This window comes from Solea solea, chromosome 19 (assembly GCF_958295425.1).
Source record: "Solea solea chromosome 19, fSolSol10.1, whole genome shotgun sequence".
In the NCBI taxonomy this organism is placed as follows: Eukaryota; Metazoa; Chordata; class Actinopteri; order Pleuronectiformes; family Soleidae; genus Solea; species Solea solea.
The window spans coordinates 15,459,535-15,486,292 of record NC_081152.1 but is presented as its reverse complement, the minus strand read 5'-3'; the positions used below and the strand labels follow the sequence as shown (position 1 = coordinate 15,486,292).

At 41.0% G+C, this 26,758-nt stretch overlaps 1 protein-coding gene across 1 annotated transcript in view; it reads right to left on the bottom strand.

Annotated features, from left to right (window-relative positions):
• trabd2a (TraB domain containing 2A) overlaps positions 1–26,758 on the bottom strand; it is a 60,012-nt gene that overhangs the window by 5,406 nt on the left and 27,848 nt on the right. Inside the window, exons 3-6 of the mRNA XM_058616463.1 lie at positions 24,617–24,763; positions 23,692–23,866; positions 3,671–3,761; positions 807–1,073 (exon numbers count right to left, since the gene is read on the bottom strand). Of these exons, the coding sequence (XP_058472446.1) occupies positions 807–1,073; positions 3,671–3,761; positions 23,692–23,866; positions 24,617–24,763 (680 nt within the window). The remainder of the gene's footprint in view (positions 1–806; positions 1,074–3,670; positions 3,762–23,691; positions 23,867–24,616; positions 24,764–26,758) is intronic.

The following is a 26,758-nucleotide window of genomic DNA, read 5'->3' as shown; positions in this document are numbered from 1 at the left end:
TGATTCTCGGTAACCTAAGGTGTAGAAAATGGATCGATTGAGTCTCCTTTGCTTCCTGTGCACGTGCAAAATCACAACATTTGCCCTTACCACAAAAGAGGGGAGAAGATTCAAGATGGCAGACCACACCTTGTGCAGTGGTCTCTTTTTCTTTTGTCTGAAAGGTGAGCTTGTTTTGTTGTCTGGTTAGTCCCTGCCTGGAGCTACTGAGAGACCAAAACCAGATACTTGGTAGGAATTCCCAGGCTGCTGTTTTCACATCCAAGACACTTACACCAGGTAGAGGCTAGTAAGGACTTATACCACACAGCAAGATGGGTATGTGTGTGTACATGTATTAACTCATTGTGAGGTTCAAACCTTTGTGGGGACATTTTGACATTTTTTAAAGGGCTTTTTCAGGGTTAAGACCTGGTTTTAGGGTTAGGCACTTAGTTGTGATGGTTAAGGGTAGGGTAAGAGGCTAAGGAATGCATTCCATCTCTGTGGTGTCCTCACAAGTTTGTGTGTGTGTGCGGTCTCCCTGAAGAGATATGATGATGTGATATGGCGACTGTTAAGCCTGCGGCACCATAAGACTGCATAACATATTCCAATTTCCTCTCTCTCTCTCTCTCTCTCATCCTCTCTGTCTTTCTTGTCTGTGCTTTTATCCTTAAACCCTTTCCATTCCTTTTGTCTTCGCCTCTGTCTGCGCAAGTCTCACCTTTTCTACGTTTCTCCCGCTCCAATCACACAATTAACCAAGGAATCGTCGACAACGACTGCAGAGAGAAACCTGACCCAACAGGCCCTTGTTCTCTCACCTTTCTTCGATGCGAACCCAGAGGTCATTAAAATGCCGGTGCCGCTGCTTCTTCTGCTTGTTCCTCCTCTTCTTCTTAAACATTTTCCTTTCTGCTTTCTCCAGCAGCTCCAGGCTGTCTGGTGGCAGCAGCATGTGGGGTAACAGGTCGTCCTCCAGGGGACGCCCCTGATCCCCCTCTTTGTGCGGGAGCTCGTGGAGGAACGGCTCCAGGAGAGGAGACTCGTCATAGTGGTCCTCAGACTCTGCTCTGGATGATGATGATCTCCTGGAAAGTACACGTCACAAAAACTTAAAACTTTCAAGAGTTCAAATGTAAAGAAAAGGTTTGTGACACAGCGTGTGCTCTTTTTAATTTTAATATTAATATCAGCGTGTCTGTCATTGGACTTTTCTTTCCTACATTACAGGGAAATAAGCTTTGGAGATGCTGTGCCACAAGCACAGACCCTTAAAATGTGTTCTCTTGAATTTATTTAGAGATGAAGCTTGCAGCAAATGCATACATTTAAGACGTCTTCATAGTCATTTTTCTTCACGAGCAACAACTCCATCAAAAATGTGTGGAGTGCAAAGGAAAAGGAAAAGGAAAGGAGACGAGACATATCTATCCTTGCTATGTAACAACAGCATGCTGTGGATGTTCCAGTAACCAATTTGCAGTCTAACAGAGAACATGTCCAACATTTTCTGGAAAAAACAATTTAAGGTCCAGTATTCTAAGTATGAGAGCAAAACCAAAAACAAATCTTTTTGATGAGAAACAATTGAGCTTCTGATGAACCGCCGGCCATCACAAGGTCAGTAACTACAGTTTGTTGGTTAGTTTTTTAGAAGACGCCAAAACTGATTAACAAAAGTAAGGAAAACCTCCTTTTGTCTAAAAAAACAAACTAAAAAACGAACTTCCACAACATATGTCAGTAACTATACACTGCTATAATTATTTCCAGGATTTCACAGGCTTTAAATGTAAATGTCACAGTTAACTTAACTGATAATTCACAACATCACACCATGTTGTTTGGACACTCAACTAAAGTGTTTTTTCTATAGATTATTTCAAACAGGGAAATCATTTAATAATATAAAATGTATAAAGGGAAATACAGATAACTCATAGTGATTTGGTAAACTGTATAGTTACAGTAAAACCACAGTAATACATGGCATAGCTAAGCTGAGCAATTTCAAAGTAACACACACAACGTCCACCTGGGATAAACCCATAAAACTATATATTTGAACTCTGGAGCTGCCAGACTAATGAGCCCACATCAAACAGCGGATTTGTGTACGAAAGTAGATTCACTCATTCATTCGCTCACGCGCTGAACAAAAAAAACCCAACACAGATTCACACTTGAGATAGCCACCCGCACCGTGCGGCATGCTAGACTGCACTACATGCTTCACAGCAGGAGGGACTGTGGGAGTCCCGCTGTGGTTGGTCCTTTCAACAACTCTTCAACCGTGACTTATCTGTGCTGCAATCTGCTCTGTGGAAACAGCTGAAGATGTGGAAATGAGACATGTCAAGGACTGAATTTCTAAGTATAAGTAGTGCGTGTGGGACAGTTTGAGTCAAAATGTTTAAAATCGGATTGAATTTGTGAAATTTGGAAATGCGTCACAGTTCAAAGTTCACTCGGCTCGTTCTTATGAACAAAAAGAAAAGAAAAACACTTCTATTTTGTGACTTCTGCACAATTATTGCTGCTTTATATCACGACTAAAAATGTGGTAGAAAATGAATCCCAACTTTGACTCAACAACCCATTCGAAGAAGAAAAAACCCACATTTTTTAAAGCCTTAATATGTGACCTATAAACACACACCCCCAGGATGTCCATATAAGGAGTTGTGTATTATTCCCACGGCAATTTACCGTGGGTGCACCTGCGGCACAGATCAGCACTGTGTGAGCACTAAGAATTAATAATAATAGTGTCCCGGACGTACTATTTATTTTCTTTTCTGTGATCACCAGCGTTCCACACTGAAATGAGTCTCTGATTAACAGATTAGTGTCCAGTAAAGCAAAGCGAAAAAAAATCCCCAGTGTCAATGGAGGAGGTAAATAAATAAACCTATGTCAAACTTCAAAAAAATACTCACTGTTCGGGGACATGTGAGGAGAGTGAAGGATAATCACTCGACGGATAAACTACTGAGCGCAGTCTTTGATTTATTGCAGACAACACATCTCTTGCGAGGGCTGAAGCAGAGTTTAAACATCTGTTTTGGGTCTGCGAGTGAACACGAACCAACGGAGGAGTCGCGGCGTACTTGGAAAACGATTTCCCATTTGGAATTTTGTCAGTGAAACCGTTTAAAGTAATATATTTTTTTCCACGAAGCAGCAGTTACACTATAAAACGTGGCCTGGACGAGAAACCTTACACTATTTTAAGCGATAAAATGTGGACTTTTTTTGAGATTTTCAGATGAAATGAAAATCTCTCTTTCGGTCGTCTAGGTTTCCTGCTTTATTCTTTCTCGCTCTTCTCAAGACTTCTTCTGATTATTATGGAGAACTGTTATAAATTAAAATAAATACAATAATAAATAAATACATTTTCCAAACCACTGGAACAGAAGGAAATCCTAATATTTCAATTTTTTTGTGTGTTTTATGGCAGTTTAAATACTGTTAGGAACTACTTCAGTGTTGGATGAAAGTAAGTAAGAAATTATTTTAAAAACACTCTTGTTTTCACAACAATAAAACCTTGTTATTTAGTCAAATTGAACCCACGTATAAAGTTAGGGGATTAGTGAGATTTGCTCCCACAATAAATCACTGCTGTTAAATAAGTGTGTAAGCGCATGTGTGCATGAGGACATTTCAGTAGTCAATTTACCTGTTTATGGGCTGCCCAGCAGGGGTGTGCTCCACTTCGTAACCCTGGCGACGAAGCACATCAATGACTGTATTGTTGCCAAGAAAGTGACCTGCGACCAAGAAGAGAGAGAGAGAGAGAGAGAAGTGTTGACCTCCACTTTTGAATGCTAATGATTAGTTTCATTGCCAGCCAATGAAAACAAGACATTCACCATGCCTGTCACTGCACCGTGACAAAAGGGGAATAAGAAAAATATGTTGGTTCTACAATAACCGCGCATACAAAAATACAGAAAGCTCACGCACGCACACATGCACACACACTCGTAAAAGCTCAGCCATGATTTCCCAATATTGTTCTCCGTGTTATGTTTGAAAAACCTGGTTCACACAGGCGACATTCAAACTTATCTGTTTTCATTTTCATCACACTACCCCCACGTTCCATTTGTGTTTGAAAACCAAGCGATGCATGTCAGTCTGGACGAACACAAACCACATTCACTTCCTGTCTCCTTTTGACTATTTTTGAACAAAAAAAAAAGTTGCTTATAATTTCATTTTCTTGTTGTTGTCTGTCCTTGAAAATAATCCCTGTTCTTCATTTTCGCCGCGATGTTTCTCATTTATCGTACTTTCAGAAAAGAAGCAAACAGCTGCAGAGGAGAGAACCACCGTCTCCCTGTTTCCACCAGTGCACATGATGGTTTAAAATGAAAATGAAGTAGCATGGATTTACTTTAACAAGTTTAACATGCTACGATTGTAAGGTCAGGACCAGACAGATGTGCACCCCTTCCTGTATCCCTTTGTCTCCATTCCTCCCCCCTCATATCAAACCTTCATCGTCCAGTTCCATTTACTTCTCCCTCTCCTTCCTTATCTCTGACTTCCCCTTTTTCTTCCGCTCTCTCCTGCTCTGACCCTGGCTGTCAGCTAGGTGAAGTGGGGGCATTGAGGCTTCAGGTTGCCATGTCAAGAGGTCTCCATTCTTCCCCCTCGCTCTGACAAAGGGAAGCAGGGGCTCATTGTTTAGGTCTGCTCAGCCGTGGCAACACCGAGCTGTGTAAACAATGAGCCCCGGGAGTTTAGGGCCCCGTACACATGAAAACAACTAAAGGAGAATCTAGAAATGTTTTTGTAAATACACACGGAACCCAGCGTTGAGGGAACTTCACTATCTATGTCATTGTCATCTTTTTATTCTTGTGATTGGAGTTTGTTTAATCTTTTCACTATATGACAGCTTTTATTTTCTTTCCTGGCTCGATTGATTCCGTCCCTGTTTCTGTGACTGTCACATATCAAATGGAATATTGAATAAGCCTAAAAATAAGTCTGTACACGGCACATGCTTTACGCACATTCCCCACGTCTTCATCCGCACGACACTCTCTTTAAATTATGTCGTTCTGCTTCCATGTGGATTAAACCATAATCTGACCGTGAGCCGCCAATAGAGAGACTCATTTTACTGACTAATCTTGGCTTAAGTGATAACCGAGCCAACGAAAAATGTCAGTGAAAAATGACTTTTCCCTTAATTCATCTTCAATGTCATCTTAGCCATAAGAGGAAAGTCCTTAAAGTTTATCAAACTTGATGAAGATTTATGTGGTTTCACATTTTTGTTATTTCTGGTGTGTCGATATGATTTCAGAGCTCTCGTGAGAGAACGGCCAACTGTTTGAATGCAAGAAAGGAGGAAAAAAGATGTGCGTTTATTTTCATTTAAAGCAGCAATCATTATCAATACAGGTCGTCAGCTCTAAATGAATAGCCGGCAGCCGTTGTGCTCTCCATGGGGGTTGTAAACAACAGCGAGCAGCAGAGAGACGGACAGAGTTCTCCGGGCCTGCTCGCGTTTAGAAACAACTCAGCGTGATTTATGTGAGTTTACGTCAGGGGGGATTAAGGTGGGACAAATGGAGCTGTTTGGCACAATGCAGGGCCACAGAAGGGTGGGCGGACATAAAGACTTCAAAGGGGACATACACACTTGGGGATGCGAGCGTGTGCACGCTCACACGCGCACGCACTGATGAGTTCATGCTTGAAGCGGAAAAAATCATGTCAATATCCTTGTGGCTGATAAAGACATTTCAACTTCAATGTATACAAAGCCTTAAAAAAAGGAAATATGACTCTTTATTGCACAATCTTAATACTTCCACAGCTACTTTTCTACCGAAATGCTTCCATTTTTTTTTCTTGAAAATGCACAGCACACATGCTCGCTATAAAAAATGCTAATGCTGCTAACACATAAACATTATGACGTCCGCCTGCACGGTATTAAGTGTGCAGATGTTTCCATCGCGCATGGTTCCGTTTAACATGTTGAATCAGACTCACAATCAGTTTTTCTGCTCGTCCGTTGTCTCATGGAAAATCAAAACAAAAACATTCGCCCGTACCCTAAACAGATGTTTACTCTGAAACTATATAAATTTAATCATTTTAAATCCCGAGAATAATTCCACCCATCTCTGCCGCACCGCTTCAATACATTACTTGGATCCGCAGGTTATTACAGTGGAGGTTTTTGACCCCGGGACCCGGAATGAGCCACTTTCATTGTGGCTGTTGTTTCTGCACATATAAGAAGCAGCCCACGTTATAGCCCCGACCTAAACTTAAGAGGCACACTTCTGGAGTGACACACTGTGACATCTGACATTTATTTACACATTATTTATTTAGGCCAATTTCATACATTTTAAATCTATTGAATTGACCAAAAGTGTGTGTGTGTGTGTGTGTGCACACCAGTGCACAATGTGTTCACTGTGTGTCTCTCTCCGGCAGCACTGGAAGAGGAGAGATGGTACAGATAAAGAACGGGGGACAGAAGTGAAAGCTTTCATTCACAGTCCGCTCTCATACATGAAGAAACACTCATAAATAGAACTCACTGGGTTGGAGCGGACGCAGATCAGCATGTCACGGTTATAAAATCCCACATTTCTGTATGTCTGTGATCTATGGCAGCATTTAATGATGACTTAAGTACATGAAAGGAACGAAATACTGTTTTTAAGCCTCAGTGTTGCCTTGAAAGTCTGTGTGCAGTGACTTCAGTACATTCAGTGGAGTCTTGATCCCTCTAAAAGATCATCTTTAGATATGAGATCTCTCTCTTTTTGAACAAAAAAAAGCAATTGAAGCCACTGCTATTACTATAATGAAGTATGTGTATGTTAAGGTGACTGACAATTAATAATAAACGGATAAGAAATACTGTACATTTAAGTAGAAACTATTTCAAAACATTAATCAGCTTAACTTGAAATTCCGAGTTAAATTAATCTAGGAGGAGTCCCCCGTTTGTTGCATCTGCAGTTTCACCATCAGATGTCACTATTCCTTACACAGTAGACCCCAAACTTGAAGCCCGAACCCTACCTACACCGCTCAAGAACACAAGAAAACCACGCGTCCCTTGCTCTTCAATCAGCAGCTTGAATTATTAGAACATATGGTAAGCCTTAAATAGCAGTCCTTTTCCATACACATCAGTATTTACATTACTACTTGTAACCAGGGCCCGAGCGGCAGTTCTCATAACATTACAGCATGTTGGATAAACAAACGCCACAGGCAGCACTGAGGCCATTCTGCCCCCATATTGCCTTTTCTAGCTGTTTATGTACACATGTTCCCTGCTATAGTGAGCTCGCCCCAGAAGCCCATAATCACCATCGCTGAGCACTGAATGAACCCTTTTATTGCGGGAGATGGCAATCAGGTGTCTGGTGCAGTCCCGAATCTTGAACGCGCCGTGTTTTCGTTGGTCGATGTCACTGATGACATAAAGCCACAAACTGTTGGAGTGCTCGTGTTTTGCTATTTAACACAACGGTGGTTTCAGAAAATATCGACCGTGCATTGCATCTCAGAATGAGCACACAGCTGGCGAGCTGAGAGAGAGTTCAAACTATTGACGGAATGAAATAATAAACGTAAGATTCAGCTTTTTTGACCAGCCAGAGATTATGGCGGGGAATTACTGTTTTGGCTGCAAACAGTCAGGCAAAACCACAGTGTCTTCAAATGCAAAGGACACGCAGTCATCCCTTAAATGTGACAGCCAGGAGACAAATAACAGGACAATTATTGGTTATCTACTGGCATAAAAATCACACTTGCACAGTCATCCCAGTGTCTTAACTCCACATATGAAGCGTCTGGAGACACGGGGGCTCTGCTTACAGCGCACTTCTTCTTATCCCGGGTTGAAGCAAGCTGTTTTATGTCTTTGACAGACAGTCAATTCCTCCCCTGTCTTAGACTTAAACCTCAGTCAGAAACAATTTGTTTGAAAAGAACAGGCCACGGTGGGAGTTGGCCTCAAAGCCGAGACGGTATGATTAAAATCTGTCAAGCTCAAGCTACAATCCGTCCCGCAGCTTTTACTTTACTTTTACGTTTTGTTTTTTTTTGAATGCAAGATAAATAGGAACGTACACAACAGACTGGATTTAATCCTAATTGTGGCTTGTGTTGTTTGTTTTGAGAGAAGGTGTTCGGTGGATTTTCATTAACGGAGACAAGATCTATGCAGCTCTTTGAGGCTTTATTCGGACACAGCGCATACTTTTTTCATCATGATGGCACCAGATAAAGAAAAGCGAGGGCCTATTTAAGTTCATCCCATCAGGAACACGAATATCTGCCACTGTTTATTAAAAAGCCATGCAAAATATTTGACTCAAGCCTCGTAGCGCTGGTGGAAAAGTCAGCGATACTCCATCTGCGTTCAAACTCTGGGCGCCACGGTTAGCTGTACCCAATTTTGTGGCGAGGAGCGGCTCGACTAGAAGACTGACATTACAATCCCGCTAGCGTGCCTGAAAATGTTGAAAGGCGACAAGATGGGTATGCATCAGAGGAGCACTGTGTTTATATAAAAAGATTGCCACCACAATTCAATTACCAGAAAGCAGCCCGTGCTTCTTTTTTTTTAAGTGAAACTTTCACGTCGCGTTGCCAATTTGTGGTGTCGAGACCGAAGAGTCTCTTAATGTTAATATAATATTCATCCAAGACGGCACCACTGTTCTTCACCACTGGAACGGCCATGGAACAAAAAAAAACTGTTCAAAAATGAAGGTTTTTGCCTGGAATCAATTTAGTGCGATGTTATTTTCAACTATATGTTGTCGTTTAGATCCAACGTCCCAGTGGAATAAGGAGACTCTTATAAGGAAAGATGCATTTCACACTGCACACTGTTCTAGCTGTTGATTCTCCCCCTCCTCTGTACTATTTCCCATAAAAGGACACGTCAAACTTAAAAAATTACATGTGATTTATCCCACTTATGTGTATATAGAATACAAACGCACACACACACACACACACATATACAGTAGAATGACGCAGAACCAGACATGTCCAGTTTAAGGATTAAACCACAGGCCGAGCCAAGCCAAACCTCCACAGGTTGTTTTAGTGCTTCCACCGCTCGGTCGTTAATGACCTGCTGTGTGGGCCTGCTTTCTGAAGATGATGTCACAATTTCCTTGAAAAGAGTAAAGTCAACGAACCTTTCAAAGCTTTTGACGATGCACCAGAGGCTGTTTCTGTTTACAGACCGGACCGAGCATGCTGACTACTAATGCCGCTAAAATGTGTTAAAAAGTTGTGTAAAGATTCTCGTTTATCCAGGTCCTGGTTATCCAAAAGTGTAAAATCTCTGCAGTTGCTCTTGATTTAACACCGTCTGGATAAGCATTATGGATCATACTGGTGTGTTTCTCGACATAATTCAAATTCTTGGAGGCACAGCTTTATTCTTTGAGACACGGGGGAGTGTTTTTGCCAAACGAGGCCGCCAAAGGAAACTTGTAGAGACTGACTGTTGTTGACTGTTGTTTTTGAAATCCGTGTGATGAGTTACGAGCTGCGATGCGATTTGAAATAATAAAAAAATAAATCGCACCTCGCAAAAGTCTCCGAGTTGCTGTTACTGGCAGCTTCTCGAAAGACGCCGTCCATTACGGAATCTGAGAATAATCTGAGAATGTACGACCGATTCAAAAAATCCCCGGAGGTGTGATAATACATGAGCGTATAATACATGTGACAGAAAAAACGGTGATAAGAGACAGCTGTGATTTGGCCGCGTGAGTTTGAAAGACCCGGAGCCACAAGTCGAGGGCAGAAATACACCTCCCCTTCCACAAAAAATGAGCCAAAGAATGCTAACATCTCCACCAGCACCAAAACATTTCTCTTTCTATTTCTCTCAGGCGTCGTGAGAGGCCTGGAGTTCAAACGCGGGGCTGGATTCAACGGGGTCGCTCCTCTGTATTGTAAAACTGATACCGATCACGGTTCCATACACAGACGCAGGAGGCTGATGAAGGAGGGGGGGGGGAGCAGGGACGGGCGGATGCCGAATTTGCCAGAGAAGTAAAAACAGGAATACAGACTGGAATAAAGCGTGCATAACACAACACAGGAATGTTAAGTCATCTGATCCCAGACTGTGATAACTGAGGACAAAATCCTGTCAGGCCTTGAACACGTTTGTATTGATGCCCACGTAAAATCTGTTATACAACGAGGGAATGGAGCCGTGGTCTGATCTTATGAATTGTTGTTTTTCATTAACCCAGAATGAGCCATAATGTAGAGTTTTCATGCTGACTGAAGGTAAAACACATTGATTTCGTCTTTGTCTGTTTTTATTTTTGCTATTTTTTGTTTTTTTTTTCTTTCTTTTCTCGGGGTGACAATAGCTTAGTAGTAGAACGAGTGGAAGGTCGTGGGTTTGATTCCTGGCTCCGCTAGTCTACGTGCCAATGTGGATATTGACATGAAAAATGTGTGATAGAAACCACTCACTGTATGAATATGGGTGCGAATGGGTGAATGTGAGCGGTCATCAAAAGAGAGAAGCGCTATATGAATACACTTGTACATAAACTTAGGAAATGCATTTATTTTTAATCATCAATCACATCCACTAAAGCAGAGATTCCAAAATGGATTACATTTTGAAACTGGCAAATATCAAGTGGATTCATAACGGAATATGTTCTTAGAAATGTTTGGTAGGTTTATTTATTTTTTTCAAAAAGTGAACTAGTGTTGCTCAATGAAAATGCTGGTCATTTTTGAATAGATCTATCTAAATGGCTGGAGGTCAAATGTCTGACGGGGGTCGGAAAGGTTTGGGGAGCACTGATCTAAAGGACTGATTTGGAGAGGGAATGAACATAGTAAAAAGTAAAAGTAGAGACAAAATCGACCCTCGCTTCCAAACATTAACGTCATCCAAAAAGTCTTAGTTTATCTTCAATAAAATAGTTTATAGTAGAAACAACCATTACTTGGAACCAAATACAACACAGCCTAAGTTACTGTATATGAAAACTTGCTGGTTCCCTGGCCTTTGACCTTTCCCTGTATAATTGTGCTTCCACAATAGTAACCACCATAACATAATCACTGAGAGCTACAGTATGAAGGGGTTCTATGACTCTTCTTGTGTCCGAGGATGTCACAACTGACGCACGGGTGATGCAGGAGTGAGGAAAAACAAAAAACACTGGCAACGGGAATGTTGTTAGTGACCGTTTTCTTTTTTTGGCGGCTTTACCTGGGTTTAAAAATCCTGGGTGTACTCTCACTAACTTTAGTGAGGAAAGAGGCTCAAGAATATTCTAGGAAAAGCAAATACGCAGCAACAAGAGACGTGAAGGGCTCTTTATGTCTGTAAATCCTGAGTGGAAAGACTTAAAGGATAGTGAAGAAGAAATGTGAGTGACGGCTTTCTTCACGATCCACCACAAACTCCATCATTTTCACACGTATGACGACGGCTTGCTGTTTGTTGATGCTAATTTATTTCCTCTCCAGGTTTCCGAGTCTAACGTCTCCCGCCTCAGACTTATGTCCTCTTAAAAAGCAGACTTTTTTTATTTATTAAGGGTGGTATTTGTGTGAATGTGAGGAAGGATCATGGGAGAGGCGGTTTGTTTAGCTTACAATGCTCCCGGAGTAAAAACGCCTTCATTTTAACGACTTAGAATAGCTTCTTTTTTTTTTTAAATATAAATTATAATTCACGGTGTTAAACGTCAGTGTGAAAGCTGCTTAAGTGCCTGTCTGGGGGTTACTTGAGATCGCGTGGAGCAGCTTTGAATTTATGCGGCGAATAAAGGAGAAACAGTGCACATAAGAGGGGCTGTGGTGTGAGGTTGTTTTTTAAACAAACCCTCACTTGAAATTTGTGGTGGCACGCAGCACTTTGGAGCCGTGTTCGGGATTACATATGTCAGGCTTCAACAGTCTCTAAGCTCTCGGCACAGCACTCGCCATTTGCTCTCTCTCCCTCTCTCTCTCTCTCTCTCGCTGCCAAGAAAACGATGGCGCTTGAACACACGCCGGCTCATTCGCTCTGGTTGAATCAAAGAATGATCAAAGTTTGAAAAATTCTGTGAAAAAAATAAATAAATAAAAAAACCAAACGAGCAGTTCTGACAAAGTAAACAAGAGTGCCGCCAACTCAGGATGTCTCATTTTATTTATTCTTAATATGAAAGCGAGTGTAAGGATTTTATGAGTCGTTCCACAGAGGTGGGGGAGAGGAGTGGACGTACCTGTCATGTGACCTGAAACTGGCTGAAAGCAGGGTTTTTATGGAAACCACAAAAGTGCTGGTACGAGCAATTATGTCAACAAGATACAAAGATCCAACAAGGTCTTAACTTAAAGGTTTTTTTTTATCTGAAAGCATTAAAAAAATAATGCATTAATATGTAAATAAATATATGTACAGAAAAGAATACATTTTCTTTTTGCTTGTTAAATTAATTATGAGATTGGATTATTTGGACAAATGTTTCGGTTGACACGCAGTTTTTAAAATACCCCATTTAAATGAATATTTTTTATATCTTTTCATTTGATATTTTTAACAGTCTGAAGCATTGTCTTTGTTTACTTTAATCTGCTACAGTGCGTCAAATGGTTACATTTATCTTTTCAACTATACACTATAAAAATGAATAAATAATTCTGCCTCATGCAGCATTTTCAGATAAATTATATCATTACGAAATGTTGAGGGGGTTTTTTGTTTTGCAGAAGAATTGCAAACACTTTTAACTACTTCTTTTCGATTGTTAATCGACCAAGTGATCTCGAGCCAAATACAATAGATGGGGGGGGGGGGGATCGTTGATTGAACGGAACTCGATGAGCAGCAATAGAACTGTGACTCTTCAGTAACGCGTTATCTTAAATTGTTCCAAGATGCCACTGAACTGATGCGGGGAAACTGTGATTCTGTGGCTTCTCCAAACATGACCAGCCATTTTATGCTTTTAGAGCAAGCGCAGATCGTCGTGCACTACAGGGGTTTGATTATAATCACTCAGAGGAGTGAGGAGAGTCTCAAAACAAAAGTGAGTGTTTCTCTTTCTTTATTTTCCTGTAAATCTGTGCTTCCTCTCAAACACAGCCTCTCCCAACTCCCACAGTTCCCGAAAAAGGATACCGGAGGAGACTCCCGGTGCCTGCTCACTTTCTTAAAGGCATTCCACGTCACATCTGAAACATGTGGCTTAGAGAGCAATTTTGTGCCTATTTAGTTTAAGTAATCTGCAAGAGATCTTGTAGATGTCCAGCAAGGCCTGCGTATCATCTGTCTAGATTATAACAGAGAGCAGATCTTTAGGACACATGCCTGTAAGTTATCACAGACGCAATTTGGGGTGTCGTGTGTCACGGTATCTCTCCTCCTATACATCACTGTTACTATAACAATGTTTGTTAACCCGCATCTTAATCCCATTTCAACCCTAATCCGTCTTTTTTCTCCATTTCTCATTAACCATTTCAGCCTCTCTGCAAATGCTTTTTCCATCACAATCGACAAATTTCACATCTACAGAGCAACGCTTTACGACGGCAAATCTAGATTAGCGATTGCAATCTCTCCTTTGCTCCAGACCTTTGCAGGTGACGTAAAACAGAAGTTAGAAAACCTGCTATGGCAGGAGACTTTTCTTTCATTTGCCAGATGCTTTGGCATCTATGGTTAATTACTTAATTTCACTACACTACACAAGAGCATCATCATGTTAAGTTTCCTTGTCTTTTGGTTTTATAAATACTAGAATGAAATGTTGCCGTTATAGCTGTGACACAATTCCTTATATGGACATCCAGGGTTTATAGGTCACATCTTCAGGGTTTATAAAAGACAGGGTTTTTTTTTTTGTCTTCTTATGTTGTTGAGTAAAAGTCATGATTACTGTCGTAGTGATACTTGTGCAGAAGTCACAAAATGGACAGTTTTTATTTTTATTTTGTTCATAAAAACGAGCCAAGCGAACAAATTCAATCTAATTTTTAAAAATGTGAGTACTTTTTGATCAGTTATAGTATCAGTATAGTTGGTGAAAATGGAAAAAGAAAATCATATCATCAGATTGCCTGTAGGTTGAGCTGAAAAAAGGATATAAGACACTACATACTGAACATGCTTATAGCCTCTGTACATACGTTTTAACACAGTAATGAAGAAAAAAAGCAGCCTAAATGCTCTGTGTGCCAAAACCTGTGCCTTTTAACATTCTAAGACACAAGGATAACACAAAATATTAAAGATACACGTGTGCCAAAAAATGAAAAAGAAGATGAAAGAAAAAAAAATGATTAGATGTCAACCCAGACACCCTAACTCTTACATGTGTCTGACTGTAACGCCAAATACAGTACATCACAAGGTCTGGGCGTACGGATATTAAATTTATTTGAGTATAAATACTGAAACTAGTGCTCTGTGGCATCACGGCATCCTGCTCTGCTCGTGTGATTGATGACACACACATGGCAAACAACACAGGCTCTTTCATTACCTTGAACCAGAAAAATATCTGCTTTGGCTGAATCAGAAAAAAAGAATTCAATATTCCCACAGTGAGAGCGAAAGAGAGAGTGGAAGCCACAAATCACACACGGCATGTTTTCGTCTGTCTCTTCATATCTTCACCCCCCCTCTAGGCGTTGTTGCCGTTCCTCTATGTTCCTTCATGTTTTTTCCCAAAATGAAAAGGGACAGCTCCTTTACAACAATTCCCCCACACTCAGAATCATCAATAGATGCTGCTGCTGCTGCTCGCGAGGTAAAGATATATAATTTTCCCTTTCCCTTTTTCCTCCTTTCATATAGGAGTGAGGAATTTCTGGCCCAAATGAAAGTTTAGCCTGTGGGCGAAAAAGAAAAGAGCCCATTCCAGGTGCATAAGAAAACACTGTTGGGCTTGAATGGGATCAGGGGTGAGGAGTTCAACGCTTTCAATAAATCACAACAAGCTGTTGTGACAAGCGTTTTGCTGCTTTGACTGCGGCAGAAGTGTTGGCTGCATGAACTATGTCTTTGGAGTGCAGAGACGGAGGCCTCTGACCTGATGAGTGCCACAAAATGTATATGTTTAGGGCGCTTTTCACTCAGCAGCCAGTTAGTTACTCGTGGAGTGGCTGACAGGTTTATGTTCCCATTTAAGAAGATGTACCAGTGACACTTTACAGATGCTCCTGACATCTTAACATCCTAACGTTTGTTCTATGTTTTTCATCTTTATCTACGTTTTTGCTTTTAAGGTTATAAATATGCCGCTAGGACTTCTGAAGGGAGGGAGGGAGAGAAGATGAAGAGGAAGAGGAAGCCCCACCAAGACTGACAGGAGAACATTGTCCAGTCTGTAACACTGACCATCTGTTGCAAAAGATATTTTAAAGCAGAATAAACAAAGACAGGGAGTTGAAAGTCACTGATAAGACACTATTAAAGCTAATTTACTGGGCGATGTGGCCAAAATGAATACCTGTATATTCATCTGAAATGTTCTTATTACAATTTGACAATTTTGTAAAATAGATTCATGAGAATTTGTCTCATGTATGATATTGTAGCTAATCAGTGTCTGAATATTGTGATTTTCATTGTTTAGGAATCTTGTTCTATTACATTTTTACATTACAGGCTTCTTTAATAAATGAATATAAGTTTGTTTGGCTAAACAATGAATCAATTCTAAACAATAATTGCCAACTATACTGACAGTTAATAAACCACTTTGATTGTTTGTTTGTTTTTAATAATTAAAACAACCTGAATGTGAATATCTGCACTGAATCTGAATCTTTGGTTCACTTTGAGGGTTCGATCATCACTTTTTGCTCCTTTTTTCAGAGACCAAACACCAAATTTATGAATTATATATATATATATATATATATATATGAAGAATGCCACAAATAAAAAAGAAAATGTTTTGGAAGTGTCTCCCAAAACATTGAAATATAACACTTTTAGACCCAAAATGGTTAAAAGTGAATCAAAAATAGCTGTTGCTCAAACAGGAAGTGGGACGTGAACGTCCATGTCAATCATGTCAAACTTCTTGTTGTAGCAAGTACCTGTTCATCTTAACATCCCAGTGCTTTTAGCAATTTCCTCTCATGTCCATCTTTGCATCTGGGAGACAAGTCATAATTAATATCGCCTCCAGGTACGGATGCCTCTGGAATTAGGCAGTGGTGCGAGTACTGAATACTTGTGAAGTGTTTTCAACATCTGACTTAAAGACAGATATTAATTCTATGTGGTGTTTAAAAAAAGTTTGAAAAAAAAAAAAGTGTCTCTGTGGGTTTCAAACTTAAAATCTGGAATGTGGAACAGGGTTGGCAGATTTTTCAGACCCTGCCCACCCGCCTGCCCGCCCGCTTCCCCACCAAGTGTGTGGTAGGTCTGGTCTGGGTTTTAATGGTGCCGCATGACATGTGTGTACTCATGTCAGCAACTGCCCCAAACAGTTGTAAACTGGCTGTTTATGAAGGTGAGGCGCTGCTAAGAAAGCACCACATTTTTGACGTTCACACCATCTGTGGAAGAAAAGGGGGAGGAATATAAAAAAAAAGGAAGCGGCGCCCGTGACCGCAGTGATGTAGTAGTGCTCGGTGTGAAAACACACTGGAGGGATTTGGGCCAGGTATGCGTGCGTAAGGTTTGGCCTCAGAATTCAGGACAGAACTTTGGGTGGGAATATCCAGTCAATTGGCTATAACTCTGAGCCTTAAGTATTACGCACATGGGGGTAGTTAAAGGCTAATTTATACAGTATACACTCAGGCTTAGAAAGAAGAATCTAGTTTTTCAGACTCCCTGAATTTACTTTGGTGTCACTGCTGAATAAAGTTAAAATGAATTTATTCCAAACGCTTTGTTCGTATCATAGACAGTTGTTTTTTTTCTGGATCAGTTTGATCCAGGAAAAGACTGCATGCTTTTCATGGCAGCAGCACTGTTTAATCCAATGGAAATACATTTTTTAGACAGTTTTCTGGGCCATGTGGCATCTTCAGAAACCTTCGGAATAAAGTTCATTGTGTGGCTGCACAATGTGAGCGCCCATAGTGTGTGGTGTTTTTGTGATTTTAAATGTGTGGTACTTAACTTTTACATATAAACATTTGCTAGTTCCATTCAAATCATTACCAAATGAGTTTACACAATGCAGATTAAGTCTTGTCAGCTCCACACAACTATAGCAGTGTTTAGTGTCATTTGACAGACGGAAGAAACATTGTAGTGGTAAAGTGAGACTTCTGTAAACGTAAATTACAAAGAAGCGTCCACAAAAAGTTTCAGACGTGAATTCTACTGCTCAAAAAAAACCCAGTTACTCAGCAGCTAAACCCCACCTGCCCCTATATACACACAAACTATCACGTCTGATAGTTTTGCTTGACAGAGCCTGTTTTCAGAAAGAAAAACGGCATATAGTAACATTATTTCTGCTCGTGAAGACCAAACCGAGGCAGAATAATAGCGTCAACAACAAAAACAAAAAGTTATGCACCATTTAATGACTCAGATTGTTGTTTCACTTTGCCGTTGTCACAAATAAAACGAAATATATGGTGTATTTTTATCTGTAGCGAGTAATTGTATTATTTATTGCAGCATTTCTTGTAATAATGCACAGTTTTGATATTGTTTGTGTCCTTTTTTATCTTCTTATTTGCAAACAAGCTGATTCTACAGCAAAAGCAGCAGAGTGGGTAAGTCATTTGTGGCGTTATTGATCAATAATTTTAGTTTAATGTAAATCAAGTGGTCTGAGAGTAAATTTTAACCTTAATGTCTCCTCTGTTTCCAGCCTTGGTTGAGTTTTTTTTACCAAACCAATCACGAGGCAGTTAAGAGAGAGACGGCCGTGTTATTGGCTGAGAATACAAAGCCTTTTTTAATTTTTTAAGGACCTGGTAATGGCATCAATCTACATTTTTTCTAGGAATCTTAGCTACAGCAGCTTTAATTCTAATTCACTATTTACCATTTGGATGTGTCACTTCACGGTGCTGAGTCCTAAGCTGCAGCGGACCAAGTAAGTACAGTGTATTAAGAGAATATTTCCCCCGCTCCAGCAGGGAGAGCTACCCACACACTGACAAGTCAAGGTGCTGCCGTGTGAGTTATGAGTTCATGTCAACCTTACGGCACGAGCCAAAGGCATTCCATTTTATTACCGCACATCACAGCTCACTAACCGGGGGATATTCTCTTAGCGTGGCCCCACCAACCTAAATAGCAAAAGATCCAAAAGGCAAACCTTAATTGTCTGTGAAAAGAGTCAAACATTTCAAAGTACAGTAACCGTTAGAGCCCGTCGACCGCACTGGCAATTACATCGCCACAAATATTTAAATTTGTGGCTTTGCAGCCGAGTTTGAGGGGAATCATGATGTGCTAAGCAGCTCGCGGGCCGACACTGAAACACGGATGCGTTCAAGTTGATCCCAGAGAAGAGGAAAAAAAGAAAAAAAAAGAAATGTTGTAAGAGCCGTCCGAAACGGAGCCCTCAGCCTTCAGCAATATGTAAACACATCATTTTATTAGAGTCAAGAGTGCCAGGGTATGACAGAGATTATAAAGGCAACATGGGGTTGGGATTATATACATGGGTTTGGTTACTGTACCTATGGAGCAGAGCAATAACAGCTTCCATATGCCTGTCTGAACATATGGCTCTTTTTCAACATCATCATTTACTCTGAGTGATGGCCGTGGTATTTCAGACAAACAGACGGAGGGAAAAGACAAATTTCTAGGAGGTATTTACTTACAGTAGAGTGAAGCATAGACAGGCATGACAATGCCCCAACACTCGAAGCAGGCACAAAATAGGGAAGGAGTTTAGTTTTGCACATACAAAGTAGAAGGAAAAAAACAAAACTCATGTCTAACCTCATGAACAGAAGTCCTATGATAGTCTTTGAAATTCACTGCAGGCCTGTCGAGAGTCAAACGCTTCTTGAAGCAACAACTGGCAAACGTTATCTGTCAAAAAAAAAAACACTACTCCAGGCGGTGAGCAAGGTTCGGAGTTCTTTTGCTTTACAAAAATAAGCAGATCAATGAACGCCTGCCAAGTTCCAAAAAACTGCTCTAAGGGCCTTTTTATTCACAAAGCGATGGAAGTGAATGTCAGTAAATGTTAAAGAAACGGCCCTGTTACCCTACTGACCTTTTCGTTTTGTTTTGTTTAATTTAGCGGAGGGAAGCTGGAAGCCGTTCAGCATTTGGTTGTAATAAGGCAAGTTGGAACTTTGCATTACACTCATTTTCTTTTTTTATTCCGTAAATCATCTTGCAATAAATCCAAATTATCAACCACTGGGTGGTCGTGTGTGTGTGTGTGTGTGTATGTATGTGTGATACTGTTGTAAGTAGCTCTTATCACTGCTCAGTCTCTTATTCATGTCTGTTCTTCATATTGAAGTCAGATAAATACGCCATTCCCACTGGTCAAAAAAACCTGTTTAATCTTGGGTTTAAACTTCTTTTTCTTTTTCTTTTTTTCACCAGTGGGAATGTGTTTAATCAGCATTTACCTCGGGTCAAATGACTCCGCAACGGACCTGGGTTTTTATAGGCTTTGGCTCTGATTGGTATCAATGGGAGCACAAAATGCTACTTTGTATCCTTAATCCTGTAATCCTTACTTTTCTAAAACTCGGGACTAGGCATCGGGGTGATTTTAAAAGTCACGATTATCCCGACCAAAACAATTGCAATCAACGATATTATTGCGATGACTGAAAAAAATGTGTTTTAAAGTATTTTTTTAGATCCTTAAACAGTTGTAGTCTTTGGTCTGCAGTTACGGAGGTGAGAGATAGCAGATAGGATACATATTTTTGGGGAAAAGTTAGTTAATAAGATCTAACTTTGACTCATGAGTCATGAGGAAAGATGCAGCTCCCATAGGCACATTAAGAAATAAACTAAAAGCACTGAATTAGACTGGATTTCCAAGTGTCTCACGTAAAATATTGTTTTTTCTTCATTCATGATTAATGCTGTCCCATCACTACTTGGGACAGCACTCAATATCCTTTATTTCATCACATACTCATCTAAAGGATCTTATAGAGAGACCAAAGTAAAAAATGCTAAATCTTTCTTCCTCTGAGTAGTTTACTTTCAGCTGCGATGTCAAAATTCACACACAAGCAAAAAAAACAAAACACCACAGAGCAGAACAACCACTGGGAATGGCGTTAATCAGGTTTTTTTTTTGTTTGTTTGTTTTTTTTAAACAGCTTTAACCACAGGTTTAAAAAACCTTGGTATATCCACTAACTTTAGTGTAAAGAGGCTAAAGGCTAACTCCCCAGCTATGTATTGTGTTTATTTGACTGTTCCTTTCCTGTCTTCTGCACTCACTGGACTATTGTTTTAAAAAAAACATCAGGACAGAATGCAAAATTGGTCTCAAGCCCCTTTCTAATTCAGAAAATGTTAACTCCAGTTGTTGGCAGTCTTTCTCCCTAAACAATTCCCCAAACCTCAGTAAATAACTATATCTTTATATCTTATCAAACGTTCATATAATCAACTTGCATCTAATTTATCAGATAAAACGTTGATCCTTTCTTCTCAAAAAACGTCCATAAACACTCCGCCGATAACTTTCATTCGGTTTTCCTTTCACAAAGCGTAATCAGCATCCAGCCCGGCAGTTTGACAGGAAATTAATTATAATGAATAAACTGTTTTGCTAACTTGTTGTGGTGATAAAGCTGATAGAGGGCAGAATGGAAGCCCTCAAGAATTTTCCATATGGGTCAGTCAGGAATCTGCAGGCCAACCCCTGCAGGCTAATGTGGGATCATTACTTGGGAAGAGAAATATGCTAAATATGTGCTTTGCTTTAAAAAAAGAAAAAAAAGAAAAAAAGAAGAAGAAAGCATTACACTAATTCCTCTGAATCCAATTTAGTTTGTAATAATGTCAAGAGGGAGTTCAAGCAGCCAAAACATCCTGCTGTCTGAAAACACGCTGCATTACAATATAAGGATAAAGAATTATTCAATTCATCTCAAAATAATCATATGGCATATGCAAATCAAATGTCAGTGCATTTACTTGTGAAAGATGTGCAACAAAACAGGATTATGATTAAATTCTGCAAAAAAAAAATGTGTTCGACAGATGAGAGAATTTGATTGATTTGTTGATTTTTTTTACAGAAAAATTACACATAATGCAAAAAGGATCAATCCAATACCAAGTATGGATCATACTGCCATCAGAATAACTGTCAAAATAACAGTAAAATCAGTGTCAAAGTGGCAGACGTTATAAAAACACACAAAATGCACAAAAGACAATAACAACGTCTTTCACCGGCGTGTTTGTCCGCAGTATCAGGGAGACATGAGATGCTCGCCGATAGAACCGACAGCAAATTGTTACAGGGAAGTTGAGTCGAGCGACATAATGGACGCCATTGTAGTGTGTGTGTGTGTGTGTGTGTGTGTGTGTGTGCACGAGTGTGTGGGTCTCCTTTGACCTCTCTAGGGATAATTAAGGACACATTTTACCCTGCACTACCTTGGGTATGGACTGGGGGGGCTGGTGTGTGTGTGTGTGTGTGTACTTGTTACCTCTAAACACACTGACCTTGTCAGGACCAGTCGTCCTCACAGGGACCAAAACCTGGTCCTCATTTCTGAGGATCTGGTTAAGTTTAAGGCTAAGATTTGAATTGTGGTTAGATTAAAGTTAGTGTTAGCCATTAACTGGTTATGGTTAGGGAGAAAACTTAGTTTAGGCTGTCCAAATGAATAGAAGTCCATGTCATGTCCTCAGAGGAATAGCTGAGCTAACCTCTGTGTGTGTGTGTGTGTGTGTGTGTGTGTGTTACTGCACCCCGACGATGTGCCCCATTCCGCTCCTTGTATACACCGACCCAACCTGCCCTCCGTGTGTCAAAACCGGTGCTTCTGGGCTGATTGGTCGTATCGCTTTCACTCAGCGGCTCATTCACACACATGTAGACACACACGTACACACAGAGGTACACACCTTTTTAGACCTAGCCCTTGAAAAGGTGCCTCCTTAGGGATACGTGGTGAAATGTACTCCTTGTTAGGGTACGAGCGTGTGTGTGTGTGTGAGTGAGTGCGCGTCTGCTTTTCCTCAGCTGTTTCCTGCCAGCTCAGAGACCAGCAGACTGTGACCGACTCTCCCACTCTCCCTCTCTCTCTCCGCCTTCTGCAAAACTTGCAGTTTCGGACTGAGGAGAACTTCTTTTTTTTAAACAAATGTCTGACAATGTCATTATTAGGGAAAAATTGACTCTGAATATATCGTTGGCACTCTCTCCCCGTCGAACTTATCCCATGATGAACTACGAACTGTGAATCGTGGTGGAACGTCATAGTGTGCAAAAGAGATATTTATTAAATTGAAGTTGAACTACATTTTTCCATACATTAATGGAAAAGACAGAATGATTCTTTTTCTAGATCAGTTTTTATTTTTGATGTTCTTTGATGTCTGTTTAATGTAAATTTAGCATCTTGATTTCATTTCAAATTAGCATCAAGTAGTAGAAGCTCTCACTGGACATGTTCCAAAAACAGCACAGGCGTAAATACAAATACATCAACAGAAGAATATAAAATGCAAATGCAAGATGCTTTCCAAATGCAAGATTGCCTAAGACATGTATCTTTTCTGCATGATGCAGTGCATAATTTATCCGATGAAGTGCATAAATCTCATGACTAAAAAGAAAGAAATCATATTATGCTTTTCTTTTGCCAGAAACAAGTCTTGTTCTTGTGAGGTACGTACTAACTAACTTTAGACTAATGATTACGACACATCTGTCACCTTTACTACGTGTAAACAACACATGGATTGAACAACCTGAGGCAAAACAAACAAGCGGCAAGATTCCAGCCGGGACAAAGAATGTCTGCCTCAAATATACAACTCCCCCCCCCCAATAAGAAGCACGAATACACACACACACACACACACACACAGAGACATCCGAGGCGAGATAGAAAAGTTTTGTCTAATCTTCTCCGTTGTTATCAGCTTTATTCTTCCTGATTCACCCAGAGTATCTTATCTTATCACACATGCAGTATGAGTCATGAGGTTGTCGCATAGTTACAGAGGAATTCAAAGCATTAAAGTGACATTTTTAAAGCTACAGTATGTGAACGGATTGAAACAGGCCACGTGTCTGTCTCTGTTCTGTCCTGAACTGATAGAGGGACGCGGTTAAAGAGCTTAAGGTTATTGTCACTGGTAGACCTGGATTTTGTGATCCTTTTCTCTACAGTCTGTCTCGACAAAGTATGTTGTGAAATCTTGGTATTTTATATAAATTGCATGCTATATTTCTGTATCTACTAAAAGCTCTGAAGAAGTCTTCTCGGTGAGAACTACTACACTGGTCGGCTGGGATTTTTGGCCCCAGTTTCATTTCCCTGTCTCTGTTTTGTCTTTTGTTAAGCTGCTCAGACTAAGACGCTCTCTGTCTCCCTTTGCCGAAGTGCTCTCCCAACAAAAATAGGAATTGAAATCATTTTGTCAAAGGGATAAAAGCAAGCTTATCAGGTGCTTTGAAGACTAATGAAGATGTAAATTGCAGCCTTTCTTTCTGGGCGGACATTTTGGACAGAAACTCTGTGAAGCCGACGAACACTAACCTGCTCCGAAGGCGAAGAAGAAGCTCTTGTCGGGATGTTCCTCCAGCAGGGCCTTGACCCTCTTGCCCATCCTCTCATTTCTTTTGTAGATGAGTTCCTGTCGGAAGTAGCTGTCGATTTCCTGGGCGGTCACTTGCTCGCTGGGTGGCAGTGTCACGTTATTGAAGTTCGGAACCTGTTGGTTAAGAAGGGGACAGTTTGGACACAAACCCACAAAATAGGAAGGATTTCAGTGGGATTTGCTCAGTTTTTTTTGGATTGTTCTTTTTCCCAAAATTCCACTTCCAACTGAAAACGTGAGGGAAACATGGCAGGGACAATGAAGAGCAGAGGGAAAACCAGGATAAGTAAATGCACAACAGTATAGAGGAGCTGCAATAGAATACACAGGACACCCGAGAAGTTGTGGGGGATGAAGGGTCAGTTAAAGGGTTAGGGGTGAAGGCAGAAGGTCAAGGGTTGTGTCACTGAGACACTCCACCAGGTCAAGGGGTCAAAATGATTCTTTGCTTATTAACTGCGGCGAAAGTGAACTGCATAGCTACAGATTAAAAGAAAAGACGGTATCGTAAAAAAATGGACTTCCTGTTTGCCTATCTCTCATTTTCTTGAGGATTTAATGGCGTCAGTTGCTTGTTTCAGGTCTTCGGGTCAATAAAACATGATGTCAGTTTAATGATCTTTCCAAGTGGATGAAAATAGACGATGGCACATATGAGTGGACACCAGTGTGACTGAAAACTGGTATCGTCCAGTAGGAGCCTGGTTGCAGGTGGCGTTAGGGTTATTTTACAGATGCAAAACCTCCACATGGCGCTGGCCAAAGTGTAAATATCGAGGGTTCAGTGTAAGGTAGGATAGATTCCCATGGATGGACATCACAACCATTTGCCGCTTGGACAAGACAACAGTATAAGCGACTCACCTGCGAGGTGTCATGATTGAAGATGATGGAGTTGAGATCTCCACAGTTATAGTGCCGGATGAGGTCTTCAGTGGTGTAGGGAACCTGAAGGCTTCCTGCCCTCAGAGACTCCTGCTGTAGCAACGTCTGGTTCAGGGCAAAGATTACCTACAGACAACACAGTGACTATCAGTTAGGCCTCTTTTATCCAAGTAAAATTCACTCCTGAAACCTTTCGAGGGCAACCATCTTGTTTTACATCTGTCTCGACATGAAACAAATCACTTCCTGTGTGCAGTGTACGGATTTTGTTGGGTGACGAGATCTAAACAGTTATATAGAGCTGATAGGCTCATTTGACACTGGTTTGTATGTATATTTAAAAGTTATGCCCTGCATTTTTAAAGTATTTAGTCATAAACCCGAATGTGAAATTTAGATTTGGTAACACATTTAAAATGTGGCCATATCAGGGACAAAAATACAACATTTTAAACTTCACATTGGCACTACAAGGCAGAGGATCACAGCAGTCCTTATAGAATTAATCCTCTGAATGAATGTAAATTCCATTTGAAGGTTGATCAAACCAAAAGAACGACACCATCATTCTTCAAGCCGTGCTCCTCGTCAGTCTAATAAATGACGCGAGAAACAGTAACACATACTGTATGTTTATGATGAGACAAGAACAGGCAGAAAATACATCTTAGCTTATTATCTTTAATCTTTTATAAATAAATAAATCTTCTTGTGTGAAACAAGTAAATGGTTTAGATCTGAACTAATAATGGCAATTGCAAAAGCAGACAGTTTTAAGTTTTTCTCCTCTGCCGCTGGGATTCAGCTCATTGTGTGAGCGTGAAATCGGCCTGTGCTTGGTGAGAGGGCCCCGGTGAGGCCTGCCGCCTCTGATCCCCACCGCGAGGGCACATGCATGTGTACACACAGACACACACAAACGCGCTCGCACTGGGGGTCCCACACTGTCCATTCCCAGAAGCTGAGGCTGTCAGCCCTTTTACTTCAGACCGATTCATGGTCTCCGTCTGATCTCTGCACCACACACATGCACACCTTTCACCCTGCAGGCCTGTGATTTTGATCGGCAACAAAAGACGAAGGACTCTATGGTGAATTTGTTTCTCAAAAGGAACAATTTGTCAAAGTGAAGATGGGTTTTGTCAGCTGTGGTGGCACGGAGGAGTGCGGTATGTCTGCGTGTTTTTTTTACAAATGTTGTGGACTTCATCAATGCGCGTGTGTGCATCTTGTGTCAAATTTTCTTTTTTTTGTTATGCGTGCCCGTACGCTGTAACCCCAGAGGCTTTTCTGTGTTCCGTTCTCTAAGGTGCTCCGATGACACTTTTGTGGGAGCCACAGTGTAGCCGAGGAGAGAAGGAGAGGAGGGCAATGTGGAGCAGATGCCTTCTTGTCATGGGACAAAGGAGCCCTCCGTCACCCTCTCCTCTTCTCCTCTCCTCTGCGCTCCCTCAAGCTTTCATCGGCCGCGCATCAAAGTGGCGCTCTGCATATGAAAAGAGTCCTGTCTTTATGCCGCGCAAATTAGCCTATCGCCACCCCCCCCCGCCAACTCATTTCACAAAAAAACACCCTCACATCTGTGCCACGTCCGTGAAGGAAGGCCCTCATCTGCAGGGTCTCCCCTTTTTTTCTCAGCTCTCCCTTCTCTTTCTCTGCTCGCCGTGCCTTTCAGCCCCTTAAATTATGGCTGTGAAGGGAGGAGGAGAATGAGGGAGCGGGGAGAGAGAGAGGGGGGGAGGATCGGAGTTTGCCTGATAATAAGTGAGAGAGTTAAAGGTTTAGAGAAGGAAATAGATGGGACAAGGGGAAAAAAAAAAAAACCACAAACAAGAAAGTGAGGAATGAGAGAGAAGACAGTGGAAACGACTGATTTCTCTGCTTTTGCCGTGATCCTCCACTTCTGTTTGTGCTCTGTGGGTCAGCGGGTACATTTTCCCACTCGGCCCCTTTCATCATTTCTTCTTCTCCTCCACTGCTGCCCCCTGTCCCGCCCCTCGAGCACGCACACACTGACACACAGACACACCCCTTACTGATATCAAAGCAAGCGGAGCCAATGAAAGTCAATAATTGCCCTTTGTCATGGAAATGCCCCCTCTTGTTGAGATGGAGTGGGAT